Here is a 17134-nt window from a genome sequence, read left to right as displayed (position 1 = left end):
TCAGCTCAGCATCCCCTGCTGAAAACCCTTACAAGCTTGGCAGACTGTTTCTGACCATTCTGTGTTACTCTTTTTGTGGGAGCTCCGCCTCAACGCTTTAGAGAGTGTGAATGTGCTGTGTCTATAGAACGGTTCGGGTATACACTGAAGGCTGTAGAACGCTGACTACAGCCGAGAAGAATATGTAAAAATTTTCCTGTCAAGAAACTTAAATGAATGCTTTTAAATGAGCAGCGACCACTGCCACAAATGTTTCAAGAGTTGGAATTAGGCAGTTACAGAATCTATCTATGTATGCAATATCCATTTGTGAAGGCCTGTAAATTTGAATGCCATCGTTTCGTTCCAGTAATTCAGTTGAGACTAAACTGCATCTCTATTGTTTTTCGAGTCAAGGAGTTGCTTGATTAATGTGTTCCTCTATTGTTGTAGGTATACAATTGGCCAGTATGTGGATCAGAGAGGTGACGTCATCAGCCATGTAAACATATCCTCCGTGCGTGTTCAAGATGGTGGACTGTACAGCTGCAGTGCTACCAACTCCATGGGCACTGTATCCCACGAGGCCAGACTCAACGTTTATGGTCAGTATGGGACATAAGTAATTTCACTATTAGAATAATGAGAGCACTCTAATATGAACGTAGTTTCATTTCAGTATAGTAAGTTTTCTTTGAATCATTTGCAAGCAGGAAGAATTTTCTCTATCTCCTCTGCTATGTTAATCTAAAGTAGAAGTTGAAACTTCCTGGCAGATTAAAACTCGAACTCGGGACCTTTGCCTTTCGCGGGCAAGTGCTAGTTCTGCAAGGTTCGCAGGAGAGCTTCTGTTAAGTTTGGATGGTTGGAGACGAGGTACTGGCAGAAGTAAAGCTGTGAGGACGGGGCGTGAGTCGTGCTTGGGTAGCTCTGATGGTAGAACACTTGCCTGCGAAAGGCAAAGGTCCCGAGTTCGAGTCTCGGTCCAGCACACAGTTTTAATCTTCCAGGAAGTTTCATATCAGCGCACACTCCGCTGCAGAGTGAAAGTCTCATTCTGTAAAGTATTAGTTGCTTGTAAAAGTTCTTGAGACGTTGTTTTTACGTAATGGGATGAAATAAGCATCTCTGTCATTAAGGAGTCAACAACTGTCCTGTTAAATGTCGGGAGACTATCCGGACGCCAGTAACTTGTGTAAAGACTTGAATATGACCAGAAAAATCTGCGTCAAAATATCGTGGAGGCAAGTTACCGACATCCAATAGTCCACCGAGTGGGGTATATAGCGAGGGCAGTTGGATCTGGGTCACATTATGAACAATTGTTATCTCATCGTGAGGAACTGAGCCCAAACCATGAGAAACTAGGGAAACTTTTAGTAAACTGAGGCGATTTCAATTACTTATGTGGTTCATGCCACTGTAGTTTAAGATTCAAATAGACGAGCTAAAACTACAAACTTTTGCCGCTGAAGTAATTTACAGCCTACCACTTGCATCTAAGTATTTTATGTAATTTCAGCCACTGCACATCTTGTTAGTCTATGGTCAGTCCACGGTTACGAACGTAACATTCGTACAATTTATGGAGAAGTATTAACATCAAAATCAATAACAGATAGATCTGAATATGACCCTGTATAAGCGATGATTTGACGATGCGAGCTGTGTTCATTTGCCACTAAACAAAAGAACAGGTAGTTTACAGACGTGACAAAACCTTCACTTTTCGTCGAATGACCAGTTACCAGCTGTATATGCTCCAGTATTAATGTAACATCTGATTAATGATGTCACATTACACCTGAGGATGGCCCGTTTCAAACAGAAACTGATTGTTTAGTAAAGTGACAACACAACTGAGTGCAAACCACTATTTTCCAAAAATTTCTAGAAGCTGGAATTTGGAAGAGTCATAGGATTTTTTTAAATCTGCTAAGATAAAGAATACTTTGTTGTTACAGATGTTTTGATGTTTACGAATTAGTTTCAGAACTAAAATTTTTTATGGACAAGATCTACTTAGTCTACAATGTACATGATATTAGTCAGATCAACATTCAAATTGTTGTTGTGCTCGCTCTAGGAGACTTTGAGATGTGCTTGTGTATGGAACAGGACGAAGGGAAATCCTACAGTTATTATGGTCAGTTCCGTCTCCATTTTTGTGTACTGGTTGTATCAATGAAGTTTTCCAGTTATCCAGAATTTTCTCAATTTGCCAAATGTTTCGTGCTATCAATGTATTTGGTATTAAGATTTTTGGGCCAGCTGATTTCAGGAGTTCTGCACCAACTCCGTCTTAAACAGATGGTTTATTATTTTGTAACTTTTCAATTACGTAGCTGTTTTATCCACATTTGTTGCTTGTGAATCTGGATCTATTTTTGGGGAATTTCTGATGTAAATCTTTCTGTGGGCTTATATCAGTTTAGAATCTTTTTAAAATACCTACAACGTTCTCTGTAGTTTTCTTGGTTGTTAAGTGTCGATTGCCCATTTCCTTCTTGAAGCAGTAGTTTTTGGGTAGGCACCCATTTAGCTTTGTTTTAAATGTTTCATAAAATTGATTGGAAGGTTGCCACGAGAGCTTCATGTGCATTTCCTGGTTTGCTATTATCCCGTGTTGTGAATGCAATGTGTTTGCATTTTACTGCCTGTTCATCCCACCAAGCGTGTTTTTTTCTGCATTTGTAAAGGAATTTGGTTTTGGTCACTTCTGATAAACTAGTGTACGAGTTGTTTCAATCTTTGTGCTTGCATTTTGTTGTGTTGCTGACAGCAGTAGCTGGATTTTAGTAATACAAATGTAAGGGATTACTGCCATCGTTTTGCTTAAATTTTGAGGTCTTCGTTCCACTCTGGTCCTCTTTGTGTCAATATTTGCGCCTTTGCATACATGAACACTTAAAATTTTCTAGTGATACAGATACGAGGTTGCATGATGATCAGTCTGGAATTCACTGTCTTCTTGTTGGATGACCGCCATGTTCTTCGTTTAGACTGTTTTTTCAACGAGTTGACATAATCTTGATGTTGAAATTTCTCTATATTTCTGCCAGCCTTTTCTCTTTAGATCTGTTCGTTTGTGCCCAGGGAATTCACTTACTGTTTTCCTGAATTTTCTTGTTTTTACCTAACTGGATTAAATCACCTATTTAAATTTTCAAATGATTTGGTAAAATGTTGGAAATTTTGTACCACCTCCCATGACTTATTTACTTTTTCTAAATTTAATTTATTTTCTTGGTGATTGGACTACGTGCATTAAAATATTACCATGTACATTTTACTGGCATATTTCAATAAATCATTACTAAACTGTTGCTCACAGGCTTCACTTAGTTTATGGAACAAGAATGTTTTGAGAAACTACGAATACAAGACCTAGATGGATTGTACATTTAAAGATTCTTTTATGTATATTACTTATGAATAGCCTATAATTTCCAATATACACGTTGTTTTCATCTGTCAGTCTTTTTTCTTGTATGCCTAAAATTTTAATATGTTTTTCTTTAAGTATTTCTCATGACTTGTAGTGATCCCCTGGCATTATGAGTCAGTTAATCTTGTTTGCACCAAAGGAAGTTTTAATTTTGGGCTCGAAATGGTCAGAGGACTTCAGTTTCCTCTGATTTGGGCTATAGCATCTCAACTTAGTCTCTCGAAAATTTGATACACTAGTTGCGCCTCCGACCACGGAGGGTTTCTTACCTGCTTACTAAAACGTTCCATCATTGTTGTAGTTTGAATTACAACGTTGAGTTTGAAAAAAAAAAAACTAAGTGGTTGTGTCTCGAGAGGCTGGTTTAAGCCAGGCTGCACCTCTGGCCAACACACACTAGACACAAACGAAAACAATCTTGTAATTTTTTTTAATATTGCTGAGGAAAGGTCATTAATGTAGACAACAAAACGTAAGGGACCTAAGAAATAGCATTGTGCGGTATCACATGCATTTGGTTCTCTGTTGGACGGTGACTTATAGCCTAATACAAGACTGTTTCCCAGTGACACCGTTTATTGTAGGTATGATATGAATTATTTTGCGTCATTTCCTGTTGAACTATAATATTATGATTTACTTAAAAGGATGTTGTGGGGTACACAGATCATAGAATAACCAGTAACCTGTATTTAATTGTCTACCTATCCAGTACATTCTCGCTGTACCTTCTAAATAGCTTTATCAGTATCGAGGTCCTTTAGAAATCCATATTGTGATTTTGAGACTGTATTATTTGTATCAAGATGACGTGCGTTCCGATCACTCAGTGGCAACAGAAAAAAAGTCTCTGATCTTATGTAGTAACGTAATAACGTGTTAGCACAGGATCGATCTGAAACGAGGAAAACTGAAAGAGGGAAAAGTCCTGATGCAGTGGAAAGAAATCAGTGCTCGTAGGAATGAGCATGAGTTACATGGTAATATTGCACAAGAAGCAAAATGACATAGACATACCACGAAGTTTTGAACTCATGCAAGCAATGAAACAGTGTATTTTCCATTCATCATGGAGCCAGTATATTGTATAAAAATTTTAAAGATTACAAAGTTAGTAGACTACACTTCCAAAGGTAATGGGTTCGATTCTCTTTCATTCTGTTACTTATCGCTTCCTTCACCTCTGTCAATGATTGTTACAGCGAAAAATGCCTAGTTGCACCGTTCATGTTAAACAGTAAGCCGTATTATGACTGGCTGGGTAAGTCTGTTCAGACTTCGGTGGGGGAGGGGGCGGAGGGAGGGGGTGAGGGCAAAGGCATACCACCCCAACAGGACCATATCTGGTGAACCACTATACTGTTCAAACCGACCTTCGAGTGGATGACACCCTTACCTTTTAGTCCGATGGTACACTGTTAATCAAACGTTTGTACGTAATGTCTGTAGGTCCTCCTTACGTTCGGCCTTCCGCGGGCCCGGTGCGGGCCGTCGAATCTGGACAGGTGACGCTACGTTGCCCGTACGCCGGCTACCCAATCAGCGGCGTCTCCTGGGAGCGACGTGGCAGCCCTCTAGCGGCTGACCTGCGACACGAGCTGCGCGACGGTGGCGCCTCGCTGCGGCTGTTGCGCGTAGATGCCGCTGCCGACGCCGGCGCCTACGTCTGCAAAGTGAGGGGCGCCAGCGGAGACGTTGCACGCGGGGAAGTCCTGCTCTCCGTCACCAGTGAGTGCTGCCAACTTCTGCTCGCAACTGAAGGCTGCAGGGGTGACAATACAGTAGATTACGACGCCAAAGAGTTGATGCGAATTTCGAAAACATGGCTAAAATTCACACCTCATTCAGTATATCTACAGTTAAAGTGCTGTTTTGTCATTACAGATAAGAATCTAAATTATTGCGGATCCGGACTGCAATTCGACAAAGATAATCGATTCTCGAATGAAAAACAGCCTACAGTTGCACTAAATTACGTTTATTTTAAACCTTGAACATGGTTTCTGCTATAATAATATGGCCTTCTTCAGAAGTCATACGCACTGACAAATGAGAAATATCTTAGTCCAGCAGCTGCGTCAAGACCAATAAAATAACTTCAACAGACATAAGCCTGTTTCGAACATAAGTGAAATTACAAATGGCACCGTATGTCCTCCGCCACTACCTCTGTTATACTGGGCCCAGGAGGAAGGGTATATTATTATAGCAGAAACCATGGTCAAGGTTTAAAGTAAACGTAATTTAGTGCAACTATGGGCTGTTTTACATTCGAGACAATTTGTAATGGTTGCTATTGTCGCTGACATGATGAAAATAATACTCGGTTCTCCTTTCGTTGATCTGCCCAATAATTCAAATTCTCTTTGAGGCTCACTTGACGATATCATCCTATTTTCGCAACAATAAAAAAAGGACACATTAGTTGGAGGACGTAAAAAACTAATCATCTTGATCCGCTGCCTCCTGAAGTTCGCCCCTCAACTTCTTAAATACGATTGAAATAATTAGCTTCAAACTGATATTGTGATGGAACATCCACTCATTGCTAACCATCACAGGCAGTTTATTTGATACATAATTTTTCAACAACATGAAAATCTCTGTCTTTTAACCTTCACTGCGACCTCAAATGACGTAACAAAATATATTATTAAAAACTTTCATGCTTACCCAGCTATGCACTAGATCAGAGATTCCCAATACTTTTGTTTGTCACGCCCCACTGCTGCCGAAAAGAAAAGTTCTCTCCCCCCCCCCCTCCTAAAAAAATATAGAGATTTTTATTAATTATCAAGAAACTATTGAAAAACTTGTGATGGTGGCGTCATGTAACATGGTGGACTGTTCATGTATCGAGTCGCAGTTATAACGTCATCAGTCTAGTCTAGTGATTATAAGCCACTCCTAAATTAAAGAAAGTCCTTGTTTACCAATATTTGCGACCTTTGCAGATTAGTAGATGCGGGCCATTATTTTGAGTGTAGCTTATTACTTTCACTCATTATCAAAAATAGTCACTCAGTCACGGTGTTAACGAACATCAGTGATTTGTACACCTATAGCGCTCCCCATTGTCATTGCGCATAGGTTGGCATTTATGTCAACGATGACAGTTACCGAACAGCGACAAAGGCCCAGTTCCCAGAACCAGACAAAAAATAAAAAATAAGTTTTACGAAATAATTTTGCAGACTACACAGAACTTTAAAAAATATGAATAAAACAACTCCCTTACCTTGATTACATTCCCTTGCTGCACACCATTACTTCACCAGTATACGATTTTAAGACTACTCTTCGCTTGCCATATCTAGGATAAACTTTCGCTGCGTCTTCATCCAGAAGAAATAGTATTATTAATTGACATAACATACCACACGAAACATCAGAATCCATAAGGATCACATGCAGTATTTATATTTAAATCAGATTCACTATGTTTATTTTATAAATATTGTTTCTTCGAAATAGTTTTTTATAATTTTACAGTATTACCTACATGTAAGGATAGTTAGGAGGAAAATAACAAGTTCTCTTATAATGTGACGTATTTATTATAAAAATATTATTTCCATACACATATGTCAAGAAAGAAACAAATAAATCAATGTGAAGGATGAGCTTGCATATTTTTTACAAGATTTGGAATTCTTGGCTGAATAGTAGAAACTGCACAACGTAAATCATTGGCAATACTGAGTTTGCTTCTAAGCTTATTTTTTATCGCCACCACCGCTGAATATCCTCTTTCGCACAAATAAGTGCTTCAAAATGATAAATACAGTTTCAGTGCTTGTTCTGCTGTGCTGGGATACACCATGAGATATTTGATTGTTTCACTCATTTAAAAGAACTAATGATAATTAAGAAAAACAATTGTCAATATACGAGTAAAGAATTGAATGGAGACTCATATTTAATTATGTACTTCCAACAAAACCTCCATTTTAAAATTTTGGTATCCGAATACGCAGAACTGGCTTGAAAGAGCCGCTGCTATCTTTGAGCATTAAAGAACAGTAAGTTACTACTCTACATAATCTAAGTAAAATACGACAATCAGATTAAGCTTTTGACTGTTCGTATGAGTGGTACTTGATAGTTCAAATATTACTATAGCCATCCTGCTAGCTCAGGCTTCGTAAATACAAAGTTTGAAATTTTGATCTCGATGTTGGAATGCAGACCAATTCTATGTCCCCATGATGTTCATCTAGCTCCAGGCGCCATGATTGTGTACCAGGTGGTACCGCCGACAATTTTCTTCTCGCGTCTCTGGTACAGAGAAGATTTTTCCGTCAGATCCTCTGTGTACAAACGGACGCGATGAGGAAACTTCCTTGACAACCTGCTGTGATTTACCGATTTCTGATGAGAACAGAAGTGTTGATTTACACGTCCAGCATGCAAACATCGACCGTTTTTTCATATCAGCATATCTATAATACAGACACGTCAGATCATTGAAATAGTTGAATGGCAGTACAATCCTGATCGGTTACTACACACATCAACAAATGTTTCGCATCGCCTGTGAGCCGAGAGTTCCGAAACCTGTACAGAAAATTGGAATACAAATCAACATAATCGTCATTTCCGCCCTTTTATTGCTCATGAAAACCACACATTGCATGTTGTACCACCATACAGCGAGACCCTCACAGGTGGTGGTCCAGATTGCTGTACACACTGGTACCTCTAAAACCCAGTAGCACGTCCTCTTGCACTGATGCATGCCTGTATTCGTCGTGGCATACTATCCACAAGTTCATCAAGGCACTATTGGTCCAGATTGTCCCACTCCTCAACGGCGATTCGGCGTAGATCCCTCAGAGTGGTTGGTGGATCACTTCGTCCATAAACAGCCCTTTTCGGTCTATCCCAGGCATGTCCGATAGGGTGCACGTCAGGAGAACATGTTGGCCACTGTAGTCGAGCTATGTTGTTATCCTGAAGGAAGTCATTCACAAGATGTGCACGATGGGGGCTCGAATTGTCGTCCATGAAGACGAGTGCCTCGCCAATATGATGGCGATATGGTTGCACTATCGGTCGGAGGATGGCATTCACGTATCGTACAGCCGTTACGGCGCCTTCCATGGCCACCAGCGGCGTACGTCGGCTCCACATAACGCCACCCCGAAACAGCGGGGAACCTCCACCTTGCTGCACTCGCTGGACAGTGTTCAGTCTGACCAGGTTGCCTCCAAAACGTCTCCGGCAATTGTCTGGTTGAGGGCATATGCGACACTCATCGGTGAAGGAACGTGATGCCAATCCAGAGCGGTCCATTCCGCATGTTGTTCTGCCAATCAGTAGCGCGCTGCCATGGTGTCGTGGTTGCAAAGACGGACTTCGCCGTGGACGTCGGGAGTGCAGTTGCACTTCATGCAACCTACTACGCACAGTTTCAGTTGTAACTCAACGTCCTGTGGCTGTACGAAAAGCATTATTCAACATGGTGGCGTTGCTGTCAGGGTTCCTCCGAGCCATAATCCGTCGGTAGGGCTCATCCATAGCAGTAGTAGCCCTTGGGCGGTCTGAACGAGGCATATCATCAACAGGTCCGAACATCTCTTTGCTTCATTCTGAGACACCTGGACACTTCACTTGTTGAGAGCCCTTCCTGGCACAATGTAACAATGCGGACGCGATCGAACCGCGGTATTGACAGTCTAGGCATGGTTGAACTACAGACAACACGAACCGTGTACCCCCTTCCTGGTGGAATGACTGGAGCTGATCGCTTGTCAGACCATCTCCGTCTACTAGGCGCTGCTCATGTGTGGTTGTTTACATCTTTGGGCTGGTTCAGTGACATCTCTGAACAGTCAGAAGGAATGAGTCTGTGATACAATATCCACAGTCAACATCTATCTTCAGGAGTTCTGGGAACTGGGGTGTTGCAAAACATTTTTTGATGTGTGTATCATACATGTACTGTATAGTTCAGAAGCTTGTGTAGACGCAAGATACAGGTATATATCAGTATCGCAACTGCACATTTAAAACATATTAGAGGCACCAAGATGAGTGTTCACTCTCTCACGGTTAGTACCTCCGTGTAACAAATCAGTTACTTATGTATAAGACTTTCAAGGTGTGAACACAGCTGTTTCCAAAGTAAAGTGTGCTGTGCATGGTAATCTTTGTGGTTTCCAGAACGACTGTGAGCATTTAACTAGAAGAGGGGATCAAAAAGTTTCAGTTTGAAGGCCGTACAGTCCAGAATCGGTATGTCAGTCAGGAAAAATCGCCATGAGCATTGAGACAATCTTCCTACCGACATACCAGGTTGAAGATACCTGTTTGATAAAACACCGTGTTCTCCTGCGTGAAGAAGTCCGTAAATGCCTGCTGCACCTCCCCGTCCGACAGGAATCTTCGACCGCTCAAGGGCTTTTCTAAGAAACCGAAGGCGTGTCAGTCGCATGGGAAGAGATCAGGAATATGCACTACTGGCCATTAAAATTGCTACACCAAGAAGAAATGCAGATGATTAAGGGGTACTCATTGGACAATTATATTATACTAGAACTGACATGTGAGTACATTTTCACGCAATTCGGGTGCATAGATCCTGAGAAATCAGTACCCAGAACAACTACATCTGGCCGTAATAACGGCCTTCATACGCCTGAGCATTGAGGCAAACAGAGCTTGGATGGCGTGTACAGGTACACCTGCCCATGCAGCTTCAACACGATACTACAGAGTAGTGACTGGCGTATTGTGACGAGCCAGTTGCTCGGCCACCATTGACCAGACGTTTTCAATTGGTGAGAGATCTGGAAAATAGGCTGGCCAGGGCAGCAGTCGAAAATTTTCTGTATCCAGAAAGGCCTGTACAGGACCTGCAACATGCGATCGTGCACTATCCTGCTGAAATGTAGGGTTTCGCAGGGATCGAATGAAGGATAGAGCCATGGGTCGTAACACATCTGAAATGTAACGTCCACTGTTCACAGTGCCGTCAAAGCGAACAAGAGGTGACGGAGACGTGTAACCAATGGCACCCCACACCATCACGCTGGGTGATACGCCAATATGGCGATGACGAATACACGCTTCCAATGTGCGTTCACTGCGATGTCGCCAAACACGGATGCGACCGTCATGATGTTGTAAACAGAACCTGGATTCATCCGCAAAAATGACGTTTTGCCATTCGTTCACCCTGGTTCGTCATTGAGTACACCATCGCAGGCGCTCCTGTCTGTGATGCAGCGTCAAGGGTAACCGCAGCCATGGTCTCCGAGCTGATAGTCCATGCTGCTACAAACGTCGTCGAACTGTTCGTGCAGATGGTTGTCTTGCAAACGTCCCCATCTGTTGACTCAGGGATCGAGACGTGGCTGCACGATCCGTTACAGCTATGCGGGTAAGATGCCTGTCATCTCGACTGCTAGTGATACGTGGCCGTTGGGATCCCGCATGGCGTTCCGTATTACCCTCCTGAACCCACCGCTACCATATTCTGATAACAGTCATTGGATCTAGACCAACGCAAGCAGCAATGTCGCGATACGATAAACAGCAATCGCGATAGACTACAATCCGACCTTTATCGAAGTCGCAAACGTGATGGTATGCATTTCTCCTCCTTACACGAGGCATCACAACAACGTTTCACCAGGCAACGCCGGTCAACTGCTGTTTGTGTATGAGAAATCGGTTGGAAACTTTCCTCGTGTCAGCACGTTGTAGGTGTCGCCACCGGCGCCAACCTTGTGTGAATGCTCTGAAAAGCTAATCATTTGCATGTCACAGAACTTCTTCCTGTCGGTTAAATTTCGCGTCTGTAGCACGTCATCTTCGTGGTGCAGCAATTTTAATGGCCAGTAGTGTAGTAGGGTAGGTGTTCGAATGTGTCCCACTTCTGGTGGCGTAACTTCTCCGTTACGACATTTGCGATATGGGGACTTACGTTATCATGAAGCAGCACGAAACTTGGTGCACCATTCCACAACGATGGGTATCGACAGACATGTTGCCCCATACACATTATTAATTCTCCGATGCGTGTCTACCGGCGTTTGTCCTTCGGCAGCCAAGAAATGAATGACAAATTGTTGGTCCTGTTTGAAGCATTGGGTAACAATGTCTCCGAGGTTCACACTGCTACTTTTAAAGTACGCATTTTGGAAAGGCAGAAATTCCACACTAACCCACTGCTTACATGTCGCACTAAGTTGCATTTACGCCGCAGGCACGTCCTCAAACAAACTTTTTAATCGCTCCTTGTAAATAAGAAATTGTTCAATGTTTATGTTATCATTAGAGGCTTCCCTTCTGCGTTTTAAATGTACGAGGAACAACCAAAAAATAAATAAGTAAATAAAAAATAACAATCTGGACGCCTGTAAACAGAAGCTTGTACCTTCATTTCAAAGATATTTCCCAGCACAGTCGAGGCACTTGTCCCGCTGCGACACAACACGGTGCATGGTGGTCTCGTATAATTGCTGAGGCTGCTTTGTGGGCCTCGTCCGAGGTGCATCGTTTGTCTCTCAGAGTCGTCTTTGGAGAGACTTGATCGGACTGTGAACGTCCCATTTCAATGTCTGCAAGAGCCTCTTTGCTGTATGCGATCTTGAATTGTCGTGAAGCGGAATGACCCAATGGGTGAGCTGTCCCAATCGTTTCGATTTGATCGCTTTGGAGAAGGTGGTCACTGTATCACTGTGCATTCACCGTTATCCCGTGCCGCAGAAGTTCTGCAAAAACATGGCCTTTCGGTCAAAGAAGAAGGTGAACATAAACTTTCCCGCACCGTGTAGACGGCCTTGGATTTTTTGAGTGGCAGCGACCCTGCGTGCTTCCAGTTCCTGGTATTTTGACTCGGGTCTCGTCTCCAGCGGCTACTCGTGACACGAACTAATCCCCTTCCTTGGCACAGCGCTGCGTAAGTTCAAGACAGATATGCTTCCTGTGTTAGGTGAAGACTGTGAGGCACTCATTGGGCTCACACTTTGCGAAATTTCAATTTGACATTAATGATGGCTTATCCGATTTCTGCGACAGTGGCTGTTACCGTAACTCGCCTGTCTTGAATAATGAGGGTCCCCTCCCGTCGGACAATGCCATCTGTAATGCGATGTGGCATTCCGGACCATGCATCACCGGCCACTGACATACGAGGGGCGTTTCGAAAGTCCATGCACAAAAAAAAACTACTTACGTGTTTGCAGTAAACCTTTTTTATTTTTCGACGTAGTCTCCTTTTAGACTTATACACTTCTTCTAACGCTGTTCTAATTTGTTGATCCCCTCCGAATAATAGGAATTGTCCAAGTCTGCAAAATAGCTATTAGTTGCTGCAGTCACCTCCTCTTTTGAATAAAATCTTTGACCCACCGCCATTTCTCCAAATTGGTGAACAAACAGTAGTCCGACGGAGCCAAGTCTGGAGAATAGGAGGGATGTGAAACGAGATGGAAACCTATTTCCATTAATTTTGCGACCACAACTGCTGAGGCGTGTGCTGGTGCATTGTCGTGATGGAAAAGGACTTTTCTGTGGCCCAATCGCCGGCGTTTCTCTTGCAGCTCGGTTTTCAAACGGTCCAATAGCGATTATAATATGCACCTGTAATATTTTCACCCTTTTACAGATAGTCGATGAGGATCACCCCTTGTGAATCCCAAAAGACATTCGCCATAACCTTTCCGGCCAAAAGAATGGTCTTCGCCGTTTTTGGTGCAGATTCTCCTTTGGTAACATTGTTTAGATTGTTGTTTGGTTTCTGTAGTATAGTAATGTATCCATGTTTCATCCACAGTGACGGAACGACGCTTAAAGTCCAGCGGATTCTTCCGGAACAGCAGCAAACCATCCTTGCAAACACTTCACACGATTCCGTTTTTGGTCAAGCGTGAGCAATCGCGGAACCCATCTTGCTGATAGCTTTCTCATGTCCAAATGTTTATGCAAAATATTATGTACGCATTCATTCGAGATGCCCACAGCACTAGCAATCTCGCACACCTTGACTCTTCTGTCATCCATCACCACATCATGGATTTTATCAATGATTTCTGGAGTCGTAACCTCCACAGGGCGTCCAGAACGTTCAGCATTACTTGTGCCCATATGGACACACCGAACATTTTGAAACCACTTATAAACTGTTCTAATCGAAGGTGCAGAGTCACCGTAATGTTTATGAAGCTTCTCTTTAGTCTCCTGAGCCGTTTTGCCTTTCATAAAGTAATGTTTAATCACGACAGGAAATTCTTTTTCGTCCATTTTTTGACAATCACTGGACTTTCTTGATTCACTCGAATTCCAAACACAAAGAAATAGACCAATACCGCTGAAACTTGGTGTGCGTTCTTTCCAAAGATGCTACTAACTAAACATGACCTCGATACGCACCGGTTGTACCATCTCTGGGACTTTGCACGGACTTTTCAAACGCCCCTCCTATGACTTTCCTGGAATCACTTGTGACACACCTTGAGATTTGCAACATACATGCACTGCCTCCGTTCGCATGAGATATTCTTCGGTGAATTTCCATTCCCTGCAGTCCTTTTACTGTCAGGAAATGTACAACATCCACTTTTTCTTCTTTTGAAGCCTCCATTTAACTTTCCTGTTCAGCACAACTGACTGCAGTCGATGGTCGATGCGTACACGCGCTCACTCTGTCGTTATATCGGTGTACGCCTGTGTCCATCCAACAGCGATCTCGTGGCATCGGCGCTCTTATAACGATCGCACCTTATTCTGCAGCCAACGACATTACGATCCTTTCAGCGATTTTCTTTTTGCAGCCTCCAGTTCCTTTCTTTTTGATTCCTCTTTATGAGAGTTATATAACACTGTCGTATTTGGCCGGCTAGGGAAGAAGAGGTGGTGCTGTGAGGTTCCAGATCAGCTGTCTTTTTGCCATTGTCCTTCATTAAATTACAAACGCCATCACAGTGTCTCACGAAGCGTGGGCGTCTGACATTAGTGATGGTGATCCGTCCGTAGGATGGAAACGTTAAGCTCGGCCGCCCCCCTTGGAGCTATTCGAGAGGTGCAAGCTATGTACCTGAACAGGGCTTCACCCTCTCCCTTCCCTTCATCCATAACAAAATGAACCGAACACTATACTGTATAAGAACTCAACACAGTCATCCACGCAACACTGATACACACGTGAGACCTCACAAAATGTGGGAGAAAGGCAACAAACATTCTCCAGTAGGAACTTGCCAAGAGCAGCAGTGCAGGATTCCTGCATCTCTTCCCCAATACTCGTTCCATAACTAGGGAACTACGATGACTTGAATGAAGTCTTATATAGACCAGACGTGTTTTCCTTATTTAAAGCATCTTCGGTGGTCCGTTTCTCGGCTTCTACACTATTTCCAAGGGTTCTTCTATAAACAGGCGTCCAATTTTTAGAACATTTCACTGCACTGACACACAATATTCTCTCGTTTTCGTGTTATTATCTATCCACATTCGCCCTGTGGGCCTTGCTTTGAGTGCGCGGAATGAAGTCTTATATAGACCAGATCCGTTTCCCTTATTTAAAGCATCTTCAGTGGTCAGTTTCTTGGCTTCTACATTACTTCCAAGGGCACTTCTATACACAGGCGTTCGATTTTTAGCACATTTCACTGCACTGACGCACAATATTCTCTCGTTTTCGTGTTATTATCTACCCACATTCGCCCTGTGTACTTTGCTGTGACTGTGCGCAATGCATTCAAAACAAAGTAAACAGGATGCCATACAATTTTGGCTTATAAGTGTAAATGGCCTATTGACAACCCTACGGGCTACAAACATATCCTTTTTGTAGTACGATCGATGCATGAGTGGACAGATGTTTCTGGATGCTGACAATTGTTGTACAATTATACCATATTCATATCTGAATTTCTAGCTGCAGCCATACTATTACGTTTAAGATTAACTACGGAATGATGTAACACCATACTTAACATACTCTCTGTAAGAAGATATAGTAAATTTCCTTCAATTTCACTCTAAAGGAAATAATGTCTTACACTAAAAACTACTTTGAAAAGGTATAAAGGTATTCAAGATTTGAAACGAGGAGAGTACTCAGGAGGTGATGGTATTTCAATAGACGTGTTTAAAGGTGAGGGAAGCTGTGAAAGTGACATTAAAATTCAGGGCTAGAGAACATCAGTAATGAGATTCCTTGGTAATCGCGCGAGTTAACACCACCGCGTCCGGGACGGGGGAGTATGCCGGCCCCGCATCGAATTCGCCTGGCGGATTAACGATGATAGGTCAGTGTGCCGTCCAGCCTGAACGTGCTTTTTAGGTGTTTTCCCCATCCCACTGGGTGAATACCAGGCTGGTTCCTATGCTCCGTCTCAGAAATACGCTACACCACCATTTAGAACACTTTCGCACACTTGCACAGAGATTTTGCTCTATACGCAGACAGATTGGGTACTGCTTCTGTCTTGGGGCCTGAAAAGGAGACCGATGACTTTAGTTTTTTGGCTTCCTTAAACACTCAGCTTCACGATCAGCATGAGATTCTCTGATGACGTTGCTATTCACAGTGAAAATGAGGAAGAATTAGAGGCGCTGTGCAATGGAATGTTCTAATGAGCACAGAGTACGGAGTGAGTGTAAATCAGAGAAAGACTGAAATAACAAGCAGTAGGAGAAGACGAACAACAAAAAAGGAAGTGGGGTGTCACTCGATTCCCCCCCCCCCCTCTCTTTCAGTGTTCTGCAAAATTAGTCCTGAGCGGGTCCCCCTGTTTGACAGCTCATCTTGGCTTCTACATATTGCAAATCGAGTAATACAGTAACAACATTCATTGCTGTTCTGCTGTTCTGCCATGCTTTGATATTCCACAGAAAAAGTAATTCCCTCCTGTTATGTCCGCACTATAACACAACAAATATTCCGTGATAACCAAATTTATTTGACCTTCCGTCACTCAAAACAAAACTTAAGTTCGACTACACAACACTTCGCTGGCTGTAGCGACAAGGAGAAATCAGAGTCACTAGCAGAGAATACAAGTTCAAACCACTGCCAACCAGTCGATACCGACGCGTCGCAAGTTCCCAGCCAGGGAGGCCACAGTACGGTTCGGTCGTCGTGAATCCAGCAGCCGGGTAGTAACACAGTCATCGGCGAAGATTGAACAGGTTAAACGGGCTCAGGGAGCTCGCTTAAACCCGCAGGTCCGGCCAATCAGAGTGTCGGTAGATGGCGCCCTTATACGGTTGCTCACTCTGGTGGCAAGGGCAGCGCCGCCAGGGTAATCCGTATCGATAGTGGTGTGTACGCTGCCGCTAACCCCGCGACGACGCGTTCACTTGCGCCAGTTGTTGACATCGTGTGCGGCGCCAGCGGTACTCGCTGTGTGCCGCGCGTGTTGTAGCACGCCGCGCCGAGTTGACGGCTGCTGTGCGGCGGCCGATACGACACCTCCTAAATTTAATTTCGTGATTTCAGTAGAAATCTGCAAACTTCATGTTCCCACCAGTTGAAAATTTTGTAAGACCCTTCCACTAGTGCCGCATTGCACATTATCTCCTTGACATGTATGCGAAACAAGAGTGGGACGTCGATCCTGCATTCCATGACTGGGGAGACTGTATGTGTATAATACACTGTCTGGCGAGTTCATGCGCTCGGGCTAACCCGTGAGCTCTCCACACACACATCAACTGCCAGTTAACCGCCCAGTAATGTATGATGACCTATAC

General features: G+C 43.2%; 1 protein-coding gene across 1 annotated transcript in view; it reads left to right on the top strand.

The window, feature by feature from the left end:
• Positions 1-17134, top strand: part of LOC126133935 (Down syndrome cell adhesion molecule-like protein Dscam2) — a 367718-nt gene that overhangs the window by 85158 nt on the left and 265426 nt on the right. Inside the window, exons 5-6 of the mRNA XM_049915191.1 lie at positions 433-584; positions 4877-5155. Of these exons, the coding sequence (XP_049771148.1) occupies positions 433-584; positions 4877-5155 (431 nt within the window). The remainder of the gene's footprint in view (positions 1-432; positions 585-4876; positions 5156-17134) is intronic.

The sequence above is a fragment of the Schistocerca cancellata genome, chromosome 1, assembly GCF_023864275.1.
Source record: "Schistocerca cancellata isolate TAMUIC-IGC-003103 chromosome 1, iqSchCanc2.1, whole genome shotgun sequence".
In the NCBI taxonomy this organism is placed as follows: Eukaryota; Metazoa; Arthropoda; class Insecta; order Orthoptera; family Acrididae; genus Schistocerca; species Schistocerca cancellata.
This window is presented reverse-complemented; position numbering and strand designations above follow the sequence as displayed.